The following is a 20,541-nucleotide window of genomic DNA, read 5'->3' on the forward strand; positions in this document are numbered from 1 at the left end:
TGACATATAATCTGGATAATATTTCTGCCTACAATTAATGCTGCAGTGTTACCACTTTACTGTCTCGGCAAATAAGAAAGACTGCTCCAAAGCATCAGAACTTTGAATGCACAACAGAACATATGGACAACAGACAAAATCTCTGGTACATGGAAATTTCCTATTCTGTATAAGGAACTGTGATTTAATCATGGCCCTTTTCTCAAATTCGCTTTGGACAGCAATGATGATTTCTTAATCAGTTTCCTATGATGGATATGTGTGGTTAGGCCTAACACGGCTAAGTTCATTAGATTGAGCTCTCTCTAACTCAAGGAAGGATACAAATCACCATTTGATATCTGAATGGTTTATTCAGGTTAAGATATTTACCATACAAATTACTGATGACAAATTATCTGTGAAAATATTTTAAATATTACTTTTTTTTAACAAAACAACACAAAATAAAATCTTTGGATCAATTAGAAAGTTTATCAACTAACCTACAATATAAACTATGGAAAGCTGTAATTTCCATATGATGTAGGCACACCTATCGTATGTACTGTCTACACATCTGTAATTTTCCTTATTATTTCAGAGAAATTCTCTTTACTGGGGAACATGAAATAGATGACACACTGGGGTCAGCAGCAACAGTTCAACAACTGATAATTTTTCTTTGTACGGGTGCTTAGAAATATTTTACAGAAAGGCAACCACTTCTTTTTCTTTTTAAGCGCTTGCATTGATTGTCAATCACAGTAGCATCCTAGTATACCATTTTACTGGTAAAGATATGTCTGTTAACATTGTTTGGAAGTTGCATATATAACATGGGCTTGATGCATCACAAACCATGGGCAGGTGAGTGCACAGTTTTAGTTGCTTGTGTAAAGCATGAAGACTGATTTACATTAGGAATGCCCCCTGGGTTATAATGCCTGAAACACTGTAAACAAATGATCAAACAAATGATGGAACGAACTATAGTTCCCAAGCCGTACCTGCTTGCAACAGAAGTCAGAAGTCTTAAGTAGCAAGCGCTGGCATATTTCTTATTTGCTCTAAAACACATCATACTTCAATGGTTCATGTGAATCAATTACATCCTAGATGTAATTGTGCCCATGTTCAAAAGACTTTTCCCTGTCTATAAGACAGAATCTAAAAATTGGCAAGTAATTGAGACTAAAGTATGGTTGGTAGCTAATTGTACAATTATCTAATACAAGTCAGATTTACTGAATGATTTTAGCCTGATCTCTTTGTCTCAGTCCAACTAATTTTATAGGAGGTTGCAGGAAAAAGAATTGGAAAAAAGGAATATTGGGTAGGACCCTTTGAACTGCTACAGGAAAGATGATACCAGCTTCTTATGTTAGACTTTAAGATTATGCAGAATCTGGAGAATGAATATGTGAAGCCTTCCATGATTCAATGGGCAAAGAATATGGGTATAGTATAATGCTTGAACAATGGGAAAATGTGTGGATGAAGGGCTTAAAATTTACACTAAATTTTAATTTAAAGTTTTTTAAAATGATGTATGGTAGTATTTAATACCAGATAAAGTATCAAAAATATATAAAGCTATTTCAAATGTACATTGGAAATGTAAATGTAAAAAAGAAACTTTTATCATTTTTGCTGGACATGTTACATAGCAGAATATTACTGGGATAAGATTCATATTTTAATACAGAAGATTCTTAAAGTAGAATATAAAAATAAAACCAGAGATGTTTCTTTTAGGTTTAATGGACAAAGAATTTGAAAAAAAGGAACTTTGTTTGTTATACATGTTGACAGCAGCAAGAATGCTTTATTCGCAAAAACAGAAAGATATCTTAATTCTCACAATGAATGGCTGGCTGAAAAATGGATTGAACTAGCAGAGATGGATAAATTGACTGCCTTAATAAAAAAAAAAGAACACATCTAATTTTGTTTCTACTTGGAAACAGTTTCTAGATTTTGTGCTTGAGACGGGGAAAAAGTGAAACTTTGACTTTGGGTTTTGCTGATTAGATAGATTTGTTATTATAGAAAAGGCTAGTATATATTAACATGCAAAAGTAAAAAAAATGAGGTTGTAATGTTATTATCCTATTCTACTTGTGCTAAAAAGGGTCAGAAGTCTTCTCCCACTTTACCCTAACTTTTTCCCTTCCCTTTTCCCTTTTCCATTTTCCCACTATTTTAATTTTCTTTTGTATTTTATATCCTGATAAACTTAATAAAAATGTAAATGACAAAACAGGTGCCTATTATTTATTGACTGAGCGTGTCCTGCATGGAGATTTTTGAAAACAAGTATTGTTCTATGAACGTATGAAGTGAACTATTATTTTTTGAATGTAGCATGATTTCACTTGTGTGTGTAATACTACTTGTATTTCTTTAGTGCTTGTTTCATTTACATATCTTCACAATGAATTATACAGTATCTGAATTTTACATTCTTTTGTTTTTCTTGGATACTATCGTGCAAGAATAGTGCACCCATCCCCTACTTCAGCAAAGTTAAATTACCTTATGATTTTATGTATTACTTTATGATTATGTTTCACTGATTGTTGAGAAAATAAAACTGGAAATTAGTTGAACCTATTGACATTTAACAGGATTCATAAGGAAATAGTTCTAAAAATATAATTATCTGTATACCAGTCTAGATTCTGTTAACCATTTGTAGAAGAGTTAAGTGATCTCAGTTTCCTGCTAGCTTTTATCTGACCGAAAGAACATTCCTTAAACTCACGTCAGAGCAGCCTGAAGACAAAGAAATATGACAAGCTTTAATGTTTCTAAACCTAGAACCTGTCAGAACCTATAATTTCTTCTCCCACCAACTAATTTCAACTGTCAATAATTGTCCTTCCATCTCCTACAGCATCCAATTCAACTGATGATGCTTCCAGGGTAGGAAACTAAACATCTTGTTTTCCTCAAAAAAATCAGTCCAGTTGGTCTTTTCAAAATAAAAACCATTTTTGATACTGACAAGCTCTAATTTGAAAAAGAACAGGCTATAATGCATTTGTGTTTGGATATTTAAAAACGTCTCCCACACATTCACTGAGAAGAAACACATTTAGAATAGCTGTACATATTGTCAGTTTAGTGCTTTTCACTGGCATTGGTTTTGTAAAAATAGATTAATTTCATAAAATGTTCCAGTGATAACTGATTAAATAAAACTATACGAGCAGTATGTTGCCAAAATGGCAGCAGAACTTAAGAAGTATGATAAAATAGGGCGGCACAACCAATACATATCCTTAGTTTCAGTACTTTAAAAGACTGAAAATGTGAGCTGTTTCTTTTGTTAATCTGCTCCAAGGAACATTTAATCCAATGAGAACCCAGGAAAACAGTTCCTTATGTAATTATTCTATACATGAAGAATGGGAACAGATGTCTTCTAAAGCCCTTTTTAATGAAGTTCCTATAATAATGGTACCTCAGTGTTTGCGTGGACTTCTATTGCTACTCATAACAATAATTCTAATAATCTTTTCAAAAGCTTCATTAATTTAGAAGTATTTCCTATACACTATGAGAATTTGAAGGAAGGAAACAGCAAGAATATATAGCCAGAGGGAATGGAAATACAATTGCAGATCCAATCAGGAATTGCTTCACTTCCATTTTACAAACGTGAAAAAAATAACCTCTATAAGCCTCATTAGGTTTATTGATAGGAATTGTGTCTATTAATGTAGATATAACTCCTATTTAAAGATTACTTTTACCATGAATAAAAGTAGTTAAATACGAAAGAAATTAGAAAAAGCAATATTGTGAATGGTTATTAAACATGATTCTTAGGACTAAATAGAGCTGCCATGTTTGAAATGCTAAAAAAAAAAAGGGGGGGGGGGAACGGACTATTAGGTGAAAGAGAAACTCATAACTCTTTGCTGCCACCAAGTGATCATTCATAAATTTGCAGCCCACATTAAAAATCCCATTGAATGTTGCAATTATAGTATACAAACTTTTGTAAATGTATGGTACATAGAAATGTTCTTCAGCCTCAATCTTTTAGTCTGTTTTTGCTTTAAAACATTAAATAATTAATTACAATTATCATCTGGAGAAAAGATAGTTAATAATTAATTTAAAAGTTAATTGGATGATAACGAAATCAGCACTAAAATGGCTACTGAACGGCTAGGCTAGTATTAGAGAAACACACACACACACAAAAATACACAGAGCGCCACATTACACCCTTATTTGCAATAAATGTTAACTCTAAATAAGTGCAACCTGTCCATAAATATTAGTTAAATAACTGTTTCAAAGAAAAGTCTGATGGGTAAAAAACATGAAGAAAAAAATTCTCTCGAGAGAATTTTTTTTAAAAGAAATACCAGCACTCATTTAGAGTTTGGGATTTGTGAAATGAAAGAAAGCTTTAAAAGAGGCAAACCTGATTGGCTGAGGCTGCTGCAGCGAAGGGGACACTTGCTGTAGGAGCTGTTGGTGCAGAGACAGTGGCGGACGTAGCGCTGTGCATCATGGAAACTTTCAGGAGGGGAGCCAATGAAGCGGTGTGGGTAGCGTTATGGCAATGGAAGTGGAATTTTGGTATGGTGAATATCAGAGCAGCAAGCCATCATATGTTAAACCAGCAGATGGCATGCAATCACAATGCAAAGCAAGAAAGCATGGTAGAGAAATAAAACAAAAGGGAAAATAGCTTATTACATGTACAATTTAAAGGAGTCATAGTTATCAGCAATTCCCAGAAAAAACAAATATCGGTTTTAGGTATTTGTTAATGTTATCCAAGTATTGGGTAATGATTCAGTATTCTTACTATAGTTTCAATAATATTTGAAAAAAGCGGGCACGTGAATCTTTTTGGAACTACCTAGATGATACAGATCTGGAGCAACTTTATCTCATGCTGTTCTAGGAAACTCCTTCCAAAAAGAAGGAAGCAGGGGAGCCTTATTTGAGAGGAAGAAGTCAGTTTATAAAGAATCTTTCTCGGTGTATTCTACACACTATTTTTTTTTCAAAGCATGTGCTCTAAATTGATTTTAGTTAGCAGTGCATAATGACTTTCTCATGAAACATTCATCCTCCTTCCAAATTAGCCTGTTTCATTGGGATGGAGTGGAGAACAATTTCCCTGTCCCCCCCCCCCGCCCTTCCCCTATATAAAACTTGCCTGTCTATTCTTTTAATGCTTCTTAACATCTTCACTTATAGATGGCAATGACTAATAGAGTAAAAGCCACAGGGAGTCCTTTACCTTTTTTTTACAACCCCTTCATAACCAGCACGTTTATGTTGCTAAGGGTTACTGTTAGACATTCTGCATATAGCCCTACAGAACAAACAGTGCACAATCCACATGTGCTTTTCTGCTTAACTTTGATAAGAAAACAGAAAAGCCTATTCAGAGCAAAAGGCATAGAGCAGGGGTGGCTAATCTTTTCGGCACCAAGTGCCGAAATGGAAGTGTGCATCTGCATGCACCAGAAACCAGAAGCTTAGCTTCCCAGCGCATGCATGCGTGACAGCCACCTGGTCTTTTGGTTTTTAATGTGCATGTGTGCACAAAGACCAGCTGGCCGGCGCAAGCATGTGGGCCAGAAAGCTGCTCTTCCTGTTTCCGGTACTCCTGTGAACACAAAGACCAACTGGCCAGCACGCATGTGCGCACCAGAATCTGGAAGAACAATGTACCTGGAGAGATGGCTCTGCATGCCACTTCTGGCATCTTCAGGCAATATGGCCAGCTTATTTTTAAACCACTGAAAACTACATTTCCGTCTAATTTTGTCTCCTTTTTTATGTCAATACACAATGAAATTGTCTACTGAAATAAAGGCCGTTTTGTTATTATTTTCTTAGCTTATTTCTAAAGATTCTGATTTTATTTATTGATCATGATTCTATGTTCTATTGAACATAACTTAAATTGTGCTAATGTGCATAGTATTATGATATATGTCTCTAACTGGTTCTTTCCCTGTGTAATTCCCTATTACTTGCAGTTCCTGCTTTCCTGGACAATTCTGCATGACCAAGAAGAGTTATTGAGCATATCAGCCTTGTTCTGCTTCTTTTATACTACCAACACTGTTTTATAGGTGTATCTACCACTTCCTGAGACTGATTCACAGTTTGGGGGAACAATATCCAATACGAATTCTTGCTTCCAACATATTCTCCCCTTCCTTTTATTTCTTAGCATTTTCTTCTATCTGCTTCTTTCACAGCCTTTACTATTATTTAATTACTTCTTTCTTAGGTTTCTGCACTTAAGAGTTCATGAATAGGTCCAGGATGTTTTCTTGAAAACAAAGCAAAAGAGTCTGAATATGCTTTTAGGAACATTTCTCAATTTCCTAATCTTGACTACAGCCTTCACATTCTCTGGCACTGTTTCATTCAGAGACTTACTGGGTCCAACTCTGCTTAGCTTCTGAGCATGTGCAAAGTCAACTAAAGCCCCTCCATCTGCTTTACCATATATAGTTTACTTCTGAGGCATATAATTATATATATATATGTATGTGTGTGTGTGTGTGTGTGTATGCATAATATATATACATATATATTTTCTCTTAAGTTTTCGCGGCTACTTACATGTATGGTATTCAGCTTTGTTCGGGTATTTTCCCACGTCACTGTAGTTGTGCTTTTAAAGTTGTAGCAACGTTCCGGCAGAATCTCATCTGCCACCATCAGGCTTCTATTGTGTTTGTCTGTGAGTCAGACTATCACAGCTGTTTCAGTTTTAAATTTGGGGCAGCCTACTGCTGTGCCAGAATGGTTTTTTCTTCATCCTGATTGGTTGGGAGTCTTGGTCTGTGTTTATTGGTCTTGGAGTTTGCTGTGTTCTGCTTGACTGGTGTTTCTAATATCTTCTGTCTGTTTTGTGGCTTTTTTTGTGTCTTGATTGGCTGGCAACATTGTGTTCCTGTATTGGAGGCTTTTAGTGCAGCTTGGCTCCGAGCGAATGAATGACTATCATTTGTTAGGAAGCTTGGTTTCATCTGGGTACCTGGTTGGGGTGTGTTTGAGCTGGAGGTATCGGGGGGATCTGTTTGTGCCCAGGTGTTTGCCTGGCTAGTGGTGTGGATATTTTTTTGTTTGTGAGTGCAGGCTTCCAAATAATTGACAGTCTGGTGGAATCATCTCTTCTATTCATGCTGTCAGGTCTTTTTTAAATCTCTATGGCTTCTCTGATAATTCTGTGGCTGGGGTTTTGGTGCCATTGAAGTTGATGCTATGACCTGTGGCTTTCATGTGTTGGACTAGTGAGGAAGTGTGTTTCAGCTTTTTTACTGCAGTAAAAGACTCCCAACCAATCAGGATGAAGAAAAAGCCATCCTGGCACAGCAGTAGGCTAGCCCCAAATTTAAAACTGAAACAACTGTAAAAGTCTGACTCACAGACGAACACAATACAGAAGCCTGATGATGGCAGATGCGATTCTGCCGAAACCTTGCTACAACTTTAAAAGCACAACTATAATGATGTGGGAAAATACCCGAACAAAGCTGAATAACATACATGTAAGTACCCGCGAAAACTTAAGAAAACATGTGTGTGTGTGTGTGTGTGTATGTGTGTGTGTAAAAACTTTGTAATGATTGTATAAAGGGATAGGCTCATGCAATGTTCTCTGGCAACAAAATAGAAGTTTTGCTTTATTCTTTTTTGACTTCCTAGTATATAACTGTGAGAAAATAGTGTTAAATAAAGGTAGCAGAAGTTGTATTCCAACCTTTTCTTTCTACCCAGACTATTTGGATAAACAAATATTGAAAGTTCACTATTTCATGAGCACCTTCAAATAGTTTATATTTAAAATTCAAATATGAGTTCAATTTTTTTATTAGGATTCTAACATAATGGCAACCATCTGATAAAGATTGAGGTAGTGTATTCTATATTGCGATTTCCTAACAGTGAAGTTTCATTATATTGAAGTAAAAATATAATGAACTTCTTAATTTTGGAAATGGATATTAAAACACCTGAATTTGATTTCATTTTTTTTTACTTTTTATTTTATATATGTGTGAGTTTTTATGTGTGTTTATATATGTGTGTGTACACACTCACATCTACGGTCCTATAAGCAATTTATTTTATCATACATTAGTTGTAACCTAACTACTATCTAGAATTATTTTATACAGTCCCAACAAGGAAAGTGAAGATTATAATAATTAATTTTGATTCATTTCCACATATAAATAAAGTGGGGTATGAAAAAGTTGAGGGCATCTGAGAAACACAATTTAAAATCTTGATTTTAAGACACAAGCATTAAGGCTGGAACTTCAAACAGTACCTTAATAATGTTATTACTAAAAATTAAGTTGAAAAAAGTATGTTGGACAAATGCTAAATTAGAAAATGGAAATTTTCTAATTTTTTAAAATTGAAAACTGTACTGCTATGTATCAATGAACTAAATGAAAATTGCTTCTAAAAAGCACTTATAGGACTGCAATGTTAAATAGCTTTATAATAGTTTCAAATAAAAAATATTTAATGATTATTTTTTCTGCAAATATTAGGATAACATTTCTGGGAAATACTGATAAAAACTTTTTTTAACAACACAGCGAAAAAGAAAATGTAGGCATACCACTATGAAACTTCAAAATACTAATGAAGTTAAATTGCTTTTTTCAATAGTTTGTCACACAATAATGCTAGCATTATAAAATATACGTTAAAAAAAGCAAAAGCACACTGGACTTCATGATATAAGTGCATTTTCCAGTAGGACTGGTATTGCAAATGATGATGCATCTAAGTAGCCGGGTTTTACTTCTTTTTAAAAAATAAAATAGATGTCAAATGTTTTAACCATTCGAGTGAAAATTCAAAGTAACCATTTATGTCTAATTTATATTTTAATTCTCCAAACAAAGAAAGGTAGAGAATGCTATTAAAAAGAGATCAATAAATAAGTTTGAAACCTACCAATACTGGTAGCAGGTGTCATGCACAAAACTGACCCTGTGTCATGCAATGGTAGGTGAAAAAAGGTGAATAAAGGGAAGAAACAGGTTAGCTGTTTAGAGTTAACATTCAAAGATCCAAGCATCCCAAGGAAAAACCAAAGTGAGTTAAATAGAAATTCTAAAATACTATTCATAGCTTCATTGCTATTCTAAAACATTTCATTTCTATGTACAAATCTGTATAAATACACAACAAATGAAATTCTTTACTACAGTCAATGATCAGATGTTATCAATGTACAGTAAGTAGAACTTCTAGTCACAACCATAATTTGTTCGGTAACTTTGGTCACAACCTGATTTGGTCCTGACCTAAACCTAATTTTGGAAATTTGGTGATTACAAAAAAAAAAAAAAGGCGCGGAAGGGGAAATCGACTGCGGGGGGGAGTGATTTTTTTGGTTGGAACCTGATTTGGTCATGGTCAAAAGCATTTGTGACCAGAGGTTCATGTTATGAATCATCATAATCTGTACAGCAAACATTTCCTTTAGTATTGAACAATGGGACATTTTCATTAAAAAGAATTCAGTTTGAATAGTATATATAACAATAACTGTTTTACAATGTGATCTCTATTCCTGCCAGCCTGGTGTCATCTGCAAATGTATATGAGTTCCCCTTCTATTCCCTCATCTAAGTCATTTATGAAGATACTGAAGAGTAAGGGGCCTAAGGCAAAATCTTGGGGTACCCCCTGCTTACTTCCCTCCATGTAAAGATAATTCCATTAAGGACTACATGTTGAGTGTGGTTTTCGGCCAGTTTCAAACCCATCTGGTGGTAACTTTCCCACATTTTTCTAACTTACTAAGAAGACTGTGATCTACTTTGTCAAATGCCTTACTGAAATCTAAGTAGACTATGTCCACAGCATTTCACTGGTCCACTCATTTAGTTACTTTGTCAAAGAATGAAATGAGATTGGTTTGGCATGATCCGTTTTTGACAATCCGTGTTGGCTTCTGGTTATAACTTTGCTTGCTTTTAGGTGTTCACAAATCTGTTGCTTGATTACCTTTCCCAGGATCTTCCTAGGTATTGATGTTAGGCTGATTGGTCTGTAGTTTTCTGGATCAGTTTTTTCCCTTTTTTGAAGCCTGGAATCACGTCAGTTCTTCTCCAATCCTCTGGTAATTTCCTGATGCTTCAGGATCTTTGAAAGATATGGTTTCCGAGATCACATCTACCAGAACTCTGGGATGTAATCCATCTAGTTCTGGTGACTTGAACTTATCTAGGGTGGACATGTTTTCTCTTACCATTTTCTTGCCTATTTTAATTTGTACTCTTAGTCTGTCTTTTACTGTTCTGTTCTTGGTAGAGGTTGGACTGTTTTTTTTCCTTTTGCATGAAGATGCAAAGAATGAATTAAGAAGCTCTGTTTTCTCGCTGCTACCCATCACTTCCTTGCTGTCTTCTCCCATTAGTGGACCCATTGTTTCCCTGACCCTTTTCTTGTTTTTTTACATGTTGAAAGAACCTTTTTAAAATGATCTTTTATTTTTGTTGCAAGTCATAGTTCATTCTGAACCTTAGCAACCTGACTTTGACTTTCCATTTTTTATACTAATCCTTTTTTGTCTTAAGCACCTTAATATTAAGCACCATTCAAATTGACAGAACTCATATGCATGAAACAACTATGCACCAAAATGTGTATATGTGTACAGTATTGTTAAAATGTTTTTCTAGAATATTCTGCTTGTTAACACTGGTTCATTTGGGGCATAGAGTCAAACTTTAGGTTACAGTTTACTATTATCTACCCAAGAAACTGTGAGTTTCATATTCACATGTTATTCTCTTAATGGCATCATATCGTTTTCTTTTGAGGTCCCTTTTATGTTACACATAAGGCCAAATCAGAAGTTGATGGATGGATACCTATGGGTTATTGCAACAAAGCAATTTCTATACATATTTATCAATGAATCATTGCCTTACTATATGCAACAGACATATAATGATAGGCAAAGAACTGATTCTACATTGGTGATTTTTTTTTAAATGAGATTTTTTTTAAAATGCCTCCATTGGAGCATACGGGAAGGAAAATGATGTTTGCTGGGAAGGGAAATCATGGGGCAGATTAACATTAGGCAAATAGTTTTAAAAAACTTTAAGATTCTTCTAGCACATATTAAAATGGCAGAGAGAAGCAGGAAAAAGAATGAAGATAAAATTAAGACATGTAATCTAATGTAAAAGTGATAGAAGATTCTTGTTATCTTACTGTCAGATTTTATAGCCTTTGTGAAACTTTCTCATATGATGTAGTACCATGATGGTGAACCTATGGTATGCGTGCCACAAGTGGCATACAGAGCCATTTGTGCCAGCATGCGAGCCGCAGGAAACTTACCTCATTGCGCATGCACAAGTCTCACATCTGATTTTTCGGCTGGTTTGAGGTCTTTTTCGGCCTCCCAGAGGCCTGGAAAAAGCCTCTGCAAAGGCTTTTCAAGATGAATAGGCCCGTTTCGTCACTTCCTGTAATACCGGAAGTGACGAAACGGACATATTATTCGACCTGAGAAGCCTTGCAGAGGCTTTTTCCAAGCCTCTGGGAGGCCAAAAAATCAGCTGTGAGGTGCAGTGCAGGTAAGGGGTGGCGGGGGGTGGTGTGGTGGGGGTGGTATGGTGGGGATTGCATGCGCATATGCAGGGGCATGGGGAGGCACGCATTGCATTCTGGGTGCTGGCACACAAGTGCATGTGTGCTAACGTGCATGCAATTTTTGGCACAGGAGCCCAAAAAGGTTGTAGTACTGTAGTACATGGGGCCTCAAGTTACCATCAAATGAGATAGTAGATGGACAGTGTCACAGATATCAAACAGAATTTTTACTCTGGAAAGAAATAAAAGGGTAGCCTTCTGTATACAACAGAAACAGAGAAGGAGAGGGTAAATCCACCTCACAGGGTGACTGTTTGGAGGAAAAGCAGAACACGAAGCAGAAGCATAATATACTGATAGTTCTCAATTTACAACCGTTCATTTAGTGACCCTTCAAAGTTACAACAGCACTGAATGAAGTGACTTATGACCATTTTTCACAATTGCCACTTTTGCAGCATCCGCATGATCATGTGATCCAAATTCAGATGCTTGACACCTGCTTCCAATTAATGACGGTTGCTGTGTCCTGGGATCATGTGATCACCTTTTTGATCTTATGACAATGGGGAGACCAGATTCACTTAACAACTAATACTAATTTAACAACTTCAGTGATTCATTTAACAATTGTGGCAAATGTCATAAAATGGGGCAAAACTCACTTTAAAAATGTTTCACGTAACAACAGAAATTTTGGGCTCTATTGTAAATCAAGGACTACTTGTACCATGCCTTGGGTTGTAGAAAATAAAGGCAAGATATAGTAACAACCACAAAAGCAATGTATTTCCAGTAAACCTTCATATATTTGCTATGTCCTTCTGAGTTCTTCTAAGTCCTATATAGAAAATATCTATACAGAACACATATAGTTCTTCAAAGATGCCAAAGAACTGAGACAAGACTCAAAGGTGCTTTTTCAGGAGGCAACTGGACTTTCTTGTTTTTTCTTTGAAGACATTTTGCTTCTCATACAAAAAAATTCTTCAGCTCTGATTGGATGGTGGGGAATGGAAAGATTTATATTTCTTGCAAACTAAACCTTTGCCCGCTATCCAGTTGCCTCCTGAAAAACCCACTTTTGGGACAACCATGACCTGGAATCACTGAGAATCTCTACAAACTGAGACAAGATCGTGCCTCTTTCCAAAAGACTGCTGAAAGACCAGGTTTAATCAAATGGGTTCAGACTGAAAACTTTTGATCCTCTTTATGCACTTCTAAACATTTTACAATATTCTTTTAAAAGTTTTTTTTTTCAAAAAAAAAAAAAAGCCTTGTCAATGTCCTCCTAAAAGAGGTGGCAAAAGGACACAATTATTCAGATGAAAGCACAAGGAATGGGATCACGTGGGGGCTTTTTTTATCCAAAGACAAAGGAATCAAAATATTTCTTTACTTCTAAACAGAACTTACCTGTGGGAATAAACGATGCATGTTGCTGCAACTGTGCACTAGCAAGAGCCTGTTGGTAGTGCAAGAAACTGGGATTAAAAATAGCACTGGCACCATTGTTTTTCTCAAGTGCTTGTCTCTTTGGTAAAGGATGAAGGACAGCAGATGGAAAGGCCTGTGGATTAAATACACACATACACACACAAATACAAACACACACACACACGTGTATATATATATATATCCATATATATCTATGTACATAGATTTATATCTTAAAACGAGGACTGTGTAATTATTACAGCTTTTTCAACAGTTGAAGAAGCCTTGCCATGATCCAAAGGCAGCAATGTAAAATTTTATTATTACTGGCAATTAATTAAACTAAATTAAACTAAACTTATAGAATCATATTAGTAATTAGACAGAGCCTAGAGAAAACATTATTTTTTGAAATAAGGTTAAAATATTTGCGTTTGTTTCTATTTATAAAAGGCACATTATTTATTATAGAATAAACAGTGTCAATGATAAAAAAAATCACATTTTTTTCTTCACTTCGACTTTTAAAATAAGTCAATGGAAGATGAAACTTTGTTAGAATAGATGCTAGGTTATTCTGTCATATATAACATGTGAAAATTAGATTACTTAACTACTGAAATTATGCCTTATAATTAAGAGTGGAATTCAGATAAACGTTAAATTTATTTGCATTTTGGAAAAGCTGCATGCAAAGCAAAAGGTGAAAGTCAAAGTACCAGGTCTACAGTTGCTTCAAGAGGTCGCTTCATTGCTTTGGCAGTCGATTGAGTCTTTTTAAGAATAGGCAGCGAGCACATGATGGCAGTGGCCAATGGAATTCAAGCGAATTAACATACAGGTAAACAGCAAGCAGAGGTGCGTCATGGGAACGGCATTGCATTGTGGATAGTTGAGAAGGAAAAAAATATTCTGAATGCAAGATACAACATACAGAACACTAGACATGCACAACAACAGAAATACTTCATCATCTAAAGAAATGAACGTTACATCTTGGATTAGTACTGAAGCAAAAAATGCATTTATCGTAATTTAGTTAAAAACATATAAGAATAAAACAGATGTTTGGAATTTAGGAAAGTTGAACAAAGTAGCAGCTTGCAGACAAATAAGCATCAGTAAGCTTTTATACTACGTAGGAAAGCAGTTATTGCAATGATTTTCCTAAACAAATACTGGTAAGTTAGTTATGCCATATTAGGAAGCATACATTAATTTCCAAAAATTAACAATCAAAATTGAAATCACAGGAAAACAACATTTTAATGAAATGAACATATATATAAAACCTAGAAAGATTAATATTATTTTAAAGTCTGTTTTTTACTGAGATCTTTAGTTAATGTTACTTCTGATCTTTAATTTATCACATTCAGTATAGTATAAAATGTTCTCTAATTTTAACTGTATTAGGAACCACGGATTACCATGTTAAGTAGGAAAAAATGATTACACATTTTGTTTGGGGATTTTAACAGAATAACAGAATTGGAAGGGAGCTTCGAGGTCTTTTAGTTCAACCTCTTGCTCAAGGAGACCCTATACCATTCCAGGAAAATGGCTATCCAGTCTCCTCTTAAAAGCCTCCAGTTATGGAGCACCCACAACTTCTGAAGTTCAGCCATTCCACTGGTTAATTGTTCTCATTGTTAGGAAATTTCTCCTTAGTTCTAGGTTACTTCTCCCATTGAATAGTTTCCCTCCATTGTTTCTTCTCGTTTTCTGGTGCTTTGGAAAATAGCTTGTCCCGCTCTTCTTTGTAACACTCACTGCATAATGAAACACTGATATGCAACCCCTAGACTTTCTTTTCACTAGACTAGACATACCCAATTCCTGCAACTGTTCTTCATACATTTTAGCCTCCAGCCCCCTCATTTTGTTGCTCTTCTCTGTACTCTTTCCAGAGTTTCAACATCCTTTTCATAGCGCGGTGACCAAAATTGAAAATATTGAAAACTGAGTATCCCAACATTGGTCTTATTAAGGCATTATAAAATGGTACTAACACTTCACATGATCTTGGTTCTATCCTTCTGTTAATGTGCCCTACTTTACATTGGCTTTTTTGGGCAGCTACAACACATGCTGGATCACATTTAAATAATTGTCCACTAAGACTCCGAGATTCCTCTCATAGTTATGGCTTTTGAGCCAGGTTTCACCTGATCTATACCTGTATATTTGTTTTTTCTTGCCTAAGTGTAAAACACTATTTTTCTCTACATTGAATTTCATTTCATTTCAGGCCCAACGTTCAAGTCTGTCAAGATCCATCTGGCTCTTGAACCTGCCTTCTGGGGTGTTGGCTATTCCTGTCAGTTTGGTGTCGTCTGCAAATTCGATGAGTTTCCCCTGTATTCCCTCATCTAAACAATTTATGAAAATATTGAAGAATATTGGGTCTAAAACAGAATGCTGGGGTACTCCACTGCTTACTCCTCTCCATGTAGATGTAGTTCCATTAAGGGCTACACACTAAGTGCAGTTAGTCAACCAGTTACAAATACATCTGGTGGTGATGCTGACTATCCTACATTTTTCTAACTTACTAATAAACTCTCATATTCTGAATTTTGTACAGATGAAGGAGAGTTCTAATTAACTTTTGTTCTCTTCCAGTGGGGATATCCGTAATGCTAATCTGCACCATTTTCTCAGAACTCACTCCTCAGTGATTCAAGTGTCTACTAATCTGGATCTGTTTGCTTAAAAATGTCTAGTATTGATATATTATAGATGTATTTTCAGTATTGGCACAAATGGTTTTGTTCTCAGCCAAACTGTAAGCTAGCTATGCAAAACAACAACACATTAAACAACATTATAAAAAATGCTGTGTTGGATCAGACCAACGATCATCTAGTTCAATACTCTGTTCCCACAGTGACCAATCAAATGCCTATAGGGAGCCCACAGGGAGGTCAGGAGAGCATTAAAACCTCCTAATAGTTGTTCCCTAGCAACTGGTCTGTAGAGGCTTACTGCTGTTGAGTACTCTAGAGTCATAATGCCTAGTAGCTCTCATTTTATCCTTAGAACTTTAAACAATTTTTAATCCAAATTGGCCCACATCTTTGCAGCAAATGGCAGCAAATTCTAAAATTTAACCACCCACTGACATGATTAAAGTGATTTCAGCAAGATATCAACCAAAGATAACTTCTCTAACTTTAGAATGGTGATGAAAGGAGTCCTCACACAAAACAAAAATATAATTCTTAACTTAAGCAGTGTTTTTAAGCTTACACCTGTCAATTCCTATTTTGAAAACATTAAATGCGCCTTCTTTTTAAACAAATTCCTGTAAAATTTTATTGTTTCATGGATTTCTATTTATGTTTAATTATGTTTTGTTATGTTATATCAAATTATGTTTGATCATGTCAGTCTATCTAGATTTCTATTTAAAAAGAGGCAGATGTTTGAGTGCTGATCCCTAAAAGCAGATATCAATAAATGTCATATTGATTATAGACAAATTGGACAGTCATTTGTCTAGAATGGCATAGGGTAGGGGTCTCCAAACTTGGCAACTTTAAGATTTGTGGACTTCAACTCCCGTAATTCTTCAGCTAATCATGCTGGCTGGGCAATTCTGGGAGTTGAAGCTCACAAGTCTTAAAGTTGCCGAAGTTTGAAGACTCCTGGTATAGGGTCTCCTGCTTGGGCAGGGAGTTGGACTCAAAGACTTCCATGGTCCCCTCCAACCCTGTTATTCTATGTTCTATGATTCTGGTAGTTTTAAGAGCATTTTGGAGGCTTGCAAGAAGCTACTAACAATATTTTTCTAACAATATTTTGTATGGTGGCTCGATGTACAATCTGCAGTCTACCATCTATTATATAAAGTAACTACTGTACATTTGTTTTATTACTTGCCCTATGGCAAGAATAAGGACAGATTTTTGTACTGGGGATACTTCATTTCCTCCTCATTTGAACATTCTGCTTGTGTTATCTAGTATACTAAAAATAATTTACTCTCACTAACCAAATAAATTACCATAAAGGGTCCACTTATAGAAAGGGCATTATCAAGGTAAAACAGCTCTCATCACTTCTAAACCAAAAGAAGTTATTTTTGTAAAGATTTGTAAAGTAGAAATGTTTTGGTCATTAAACTGATATTCCTACAAGGTTTTAGGACAGGAGTCTTCAAACTTGACAGCTTTTAAGACTTGTGGACTTTAATTCTCAGAATTCCTCCTCCAGTCATGTTAGCTCAGGAATTCTGGGAGTTGAAGTCCATAAGTCTTAAACTTGCCAAGTTTTAAAATCCTTGTTTTAGGAAGATACAGAAAGCTATCTGTTTAGTACTGTTTGTTTGAAAACTTAGCAAAACAATGACATTTTATAAAGCCAAAGATAGATACAAACAGTATAATTATTTCACCCCCTTGGTTCTTGGGACAATGACTAGATGTCAAAAATAATGAAGTTTACAAAAACTCCAATAGGTGACAATGTGATTTTTTTCTTTTTGGAAAAAGGAAGAAATACAAATGGTGGACTCAAAAGATCATCCTAGCAGAATAATATCACAACAGAACCTTCAAGATTATCCTTGTAAGGTATAGTGAGTGATTGGGCAAAATTTCTTGCACAGGTTTCCTTCCTGGGATTCAGTCTATACAGAGAATACATATCAATCTATCACAAACCGTATTTCTACCTAATCTCTTTTTCAAATTAGTTTGAAAAAGAAGACACCCAGTAATTTGCCCTCAGTTTAAAAGACATATGAATGAATTCATCCACCCTTCCTTTCTAAGGTTTTAATCATTGTAGTCACTGTGTAAGATACCATGACTCCATTTGGAACAGCCAACATGCAAATTTAATAAATAAAGACCTAGCTAGAAAACTGCATCAGATATTTTCTAAACCACCATGTGTATGTAAGTCAGCAGACCAATTTATCCAAATTTCAAAGCATTCAAGCGAAAAACAAGTTAATCTTTAGAAATAAGAGCCTGTACTAAGTAGGGCAGTTAAAACTTGAGCTCGACTGCATTCCAGGAAGATACTCCTTGTTCTGAAATTACTGAGTAAAACAGATTTCCTGGGTTGCTAATTCGTAACAAAAATCCATCTTAAAAGTAGCCATCTCAAGGACTTAAAGGACCCCGTTCCCCTTGCACTCACCATGACTGTAGCAGCTGTAGCAGCTGCCTGGGCCACTACTGCCGCTTGGTTTGTCTGGTGCTGAGCTGCTTTGATTTTGGCCTGTAAGTGAGCAGGAGGGTGAAAATATTTGCATTTTTCCCTCAGGCAACGCCCTTTTATGTAATCCATACAAACAGTTACAGTGTTGTCATTTGTATCAATCATTGTGCTGTCAGCAGGATGTGCAAAGCGACAATCGGTTTCACCCCGTGCACAATTTCCTCTCTGGAATTCCCGGCAAACCTGGGGAACAAAGCAACATTTACTATGCACATGAGCGTTAATTACACACCGAGCACAAGAAATAATTTAAAAGGCAATTTTTGAACCCGTGCCCAAATAACCTCTGAAAATTGTTAAAACCTTTAATCTCAGTCTATAACAGGGCTGTCAAACTCATGGCCCCTGGGCTGGATGTGTCACACGCTGGCCACACCCATGCCCGGTTTAGTAAAGGAGGGAAAAAGCCCCATATGTCATGTGACTCCGCGAGTTTGATGCCCCTGGTCTATAACACAGGCTCCACTATTGTATAAATTCTGCATGGATCTTGAATCCATCTGGGTCCTTGATCTCTTAGTGACTTTTAACATTATCAACTGTGGTATCCTTCTGGAGTAACTCAGGGGTTAGGAAGGAGGATGTGGTGTTACGGTGCTTCTCCTTCCTAATGGATACGTTCCATTCAGTGTTGACAGGGGAGACAAGTTTAGCCCTAAACCTCTGCTTTTTGGGGTTCCATAAAGCGCTGCCCTCTCCCCACACCGTTCTATATGAAACTGGTGGGTGAAGTCATTGGATGCCATGGAGGTAGGTACCATTAGTATATTGAAGTTGTATATCTCAACTTCTGACTGACAGAACTCAAGAAATAAGCTCAGATTTTTCATATGTAACGGTCACCTCTCTAAGAATGGAGAACACAAAGGTACTAATGGACTACCATTAATTGAACTTAACTGTTTTTCCCTTAGTTTATTATCTCTGTTTCCAAATTAATGTGAACTACAAATTACAAAATAGATTACAATTGCTGCAGAAACAATTACTAGGCCATGAAAAAGTCTGAAGAGATGATTTGCTCCAAAGGTGATTCAGGTAACCACTTTAACTGAATTTCTAACCTTTCAGAGCTCTTCTGTTCGTGTACAGAAATCACTCACCCTAAACTAAAGCATCCAGTCAAGATTAACAAGACCTGTGCTGATGTTTCATGAGGTAGAAGATCTTCTTACCTTCTAGTGCAGGGGAGTCAAATTCAATTTCATTGAGGGCCGCATCAGGGTTGTGTTTGAACTCAGTGGGCTGGAGTGGGTGTGGCCAGGGTGAGCGTGGCCAGCTTGAGGTCACTTGTGTCAGCGGCTCCTGTGGCGGCCCAAATGCTCTGCCAGCAGGTTCCCGAGCTCCCTTTTGGTAGCTGTTTGCACTGACAGAGGGCTGCAGGAGGCCAACACGGCCAAAATGCAGCCCTCCCACACTCCATTTTTGTTGGAGAAGTGCCATGGGCCAGTTCTTCGCTATTTCCAGGGTGGTCACAGTTCTTAGCACTCCATGGGCTGAAACAGCCTGCGGGCCTTCAGTTTGACACCCCAGTTCTAGTGCTAAGTGAAATGTATCAAAGCTTTGCATAGCCATGATAATGAACTCTGCACTTCTTCAAGTCAGCACAATTATGACACCACGGTTCCGGAACAGAGGATCTGCATTGCTTATGCTAAGTAGCCAACTGAAATGAAATGGAGTTTTCTCTATATTTAAACATAGTCACTGTGTTTATTCATAATCCTATATAACCAAATATCAAATACTGAATGTATCAGAAGAATGATGCTCACGATACCTCCAGTTTATCTGTCCTGAGGAGTTTCTGTGATGTAGTTGATCCAGAGACAGAGACAGGATTTCCAGGAACAATTACAGATTGTGTGGGAACAATTTCTGTAGGAACCAATCCAACCCCAGAAGTAACTGGAGCTAAATATGGTGCAAAGTTTAGTGCTGGATTAGATCCTATTGTTGGTCCTACTGGAAATGATGGCTGAAAGAGAGAATAAAAAGGAATGATAAATAAGCATAAAGAAATGAAAAATAAACACATGTTCTGTGATAAATTCAATATCAAAGTTCACTGATTTATGTTAGCGGAGTCCACACACTTGCTAAATTGAAATAACCCATATTTTGACTTAAGAGAATGTATCAACTCAGTGCCTAGATCAGGGGTGTCAAACTCAAGGCCTGCAGGGGGGCTGGGGGCCACCCCTGGAAACAGCGAATGGCCAGCCCCTGGTGCCTCTGCCAGCAAAAATGAAG

The 20,541-nt window shown here is 36.3% G+C and overlaps 1 protein-coding gene across 21 annotated transcripts in view; it reads right to left on the reverse strand.

Annotated features, from left to right (window-relative positions):
• The window catches only part of MBNL2 (muscleblind like splicing regulator 2), a 66,694-nt gene that overhangs the window by 13,878 nt on the left and 32,275 nt on the right, over positions 1 to 20,541 (reverse strand). For 3 of the 21 annotated variants that reach the window (XM_087937971.1, XM_026708333.2, XM_087937972.1), the window contains exons 4-9: positions 20,069 to 20,266; positions 18,208 to 18,471; positions 13,776 to 13,829; positions 13,036 to 13,189; positions 8,956 to 8,991; positions 4,424 to 4,518 (exon numbers count right to left, since the gene is read on the reverse strand). In XM_087937971.1, coding sequence (XP_087794097.1) covers positions 4,424 to 4,518; positions 8,956 to 8,991; positions 13,036 to 13,189; positions 13,776 to 13,829; positions 18,208 to 18,471; positions 20,069 to 20,266 — 801 coding nt within the window. The remainder of the gene's footprint in view (positions 1 to 4,423; positions 4,519 to 8,955; positions 8,992 to 13,035; positions 13,190 to 13,775; positions 13,830 to 18,207; positions 18,472 to 20,068; positions 20,267 to 20,541) is intronic. The other 18 variants (XM_087937974.1, XM_026708338.2, XM_087937973.1 and 15 more) reach the window with 12 other exon arrangements.

The sequence above is a fragment of the Pseudonaja textilis genome, chromosome 8, assembly GCF_049901715.1.
Source record: "Pseudonaja textilis isolate UNSWEBS1 chromosome 8, rPseTex1.2, whole genome shotgun sequence".
In the NCBI taxonomy this organism is placed as follows: Eukaryota; Metazoa; Chordata; class Lepidosauria; order Squamata; family Elapidae; genus Pseudonaja; species Pseudonaja textilis.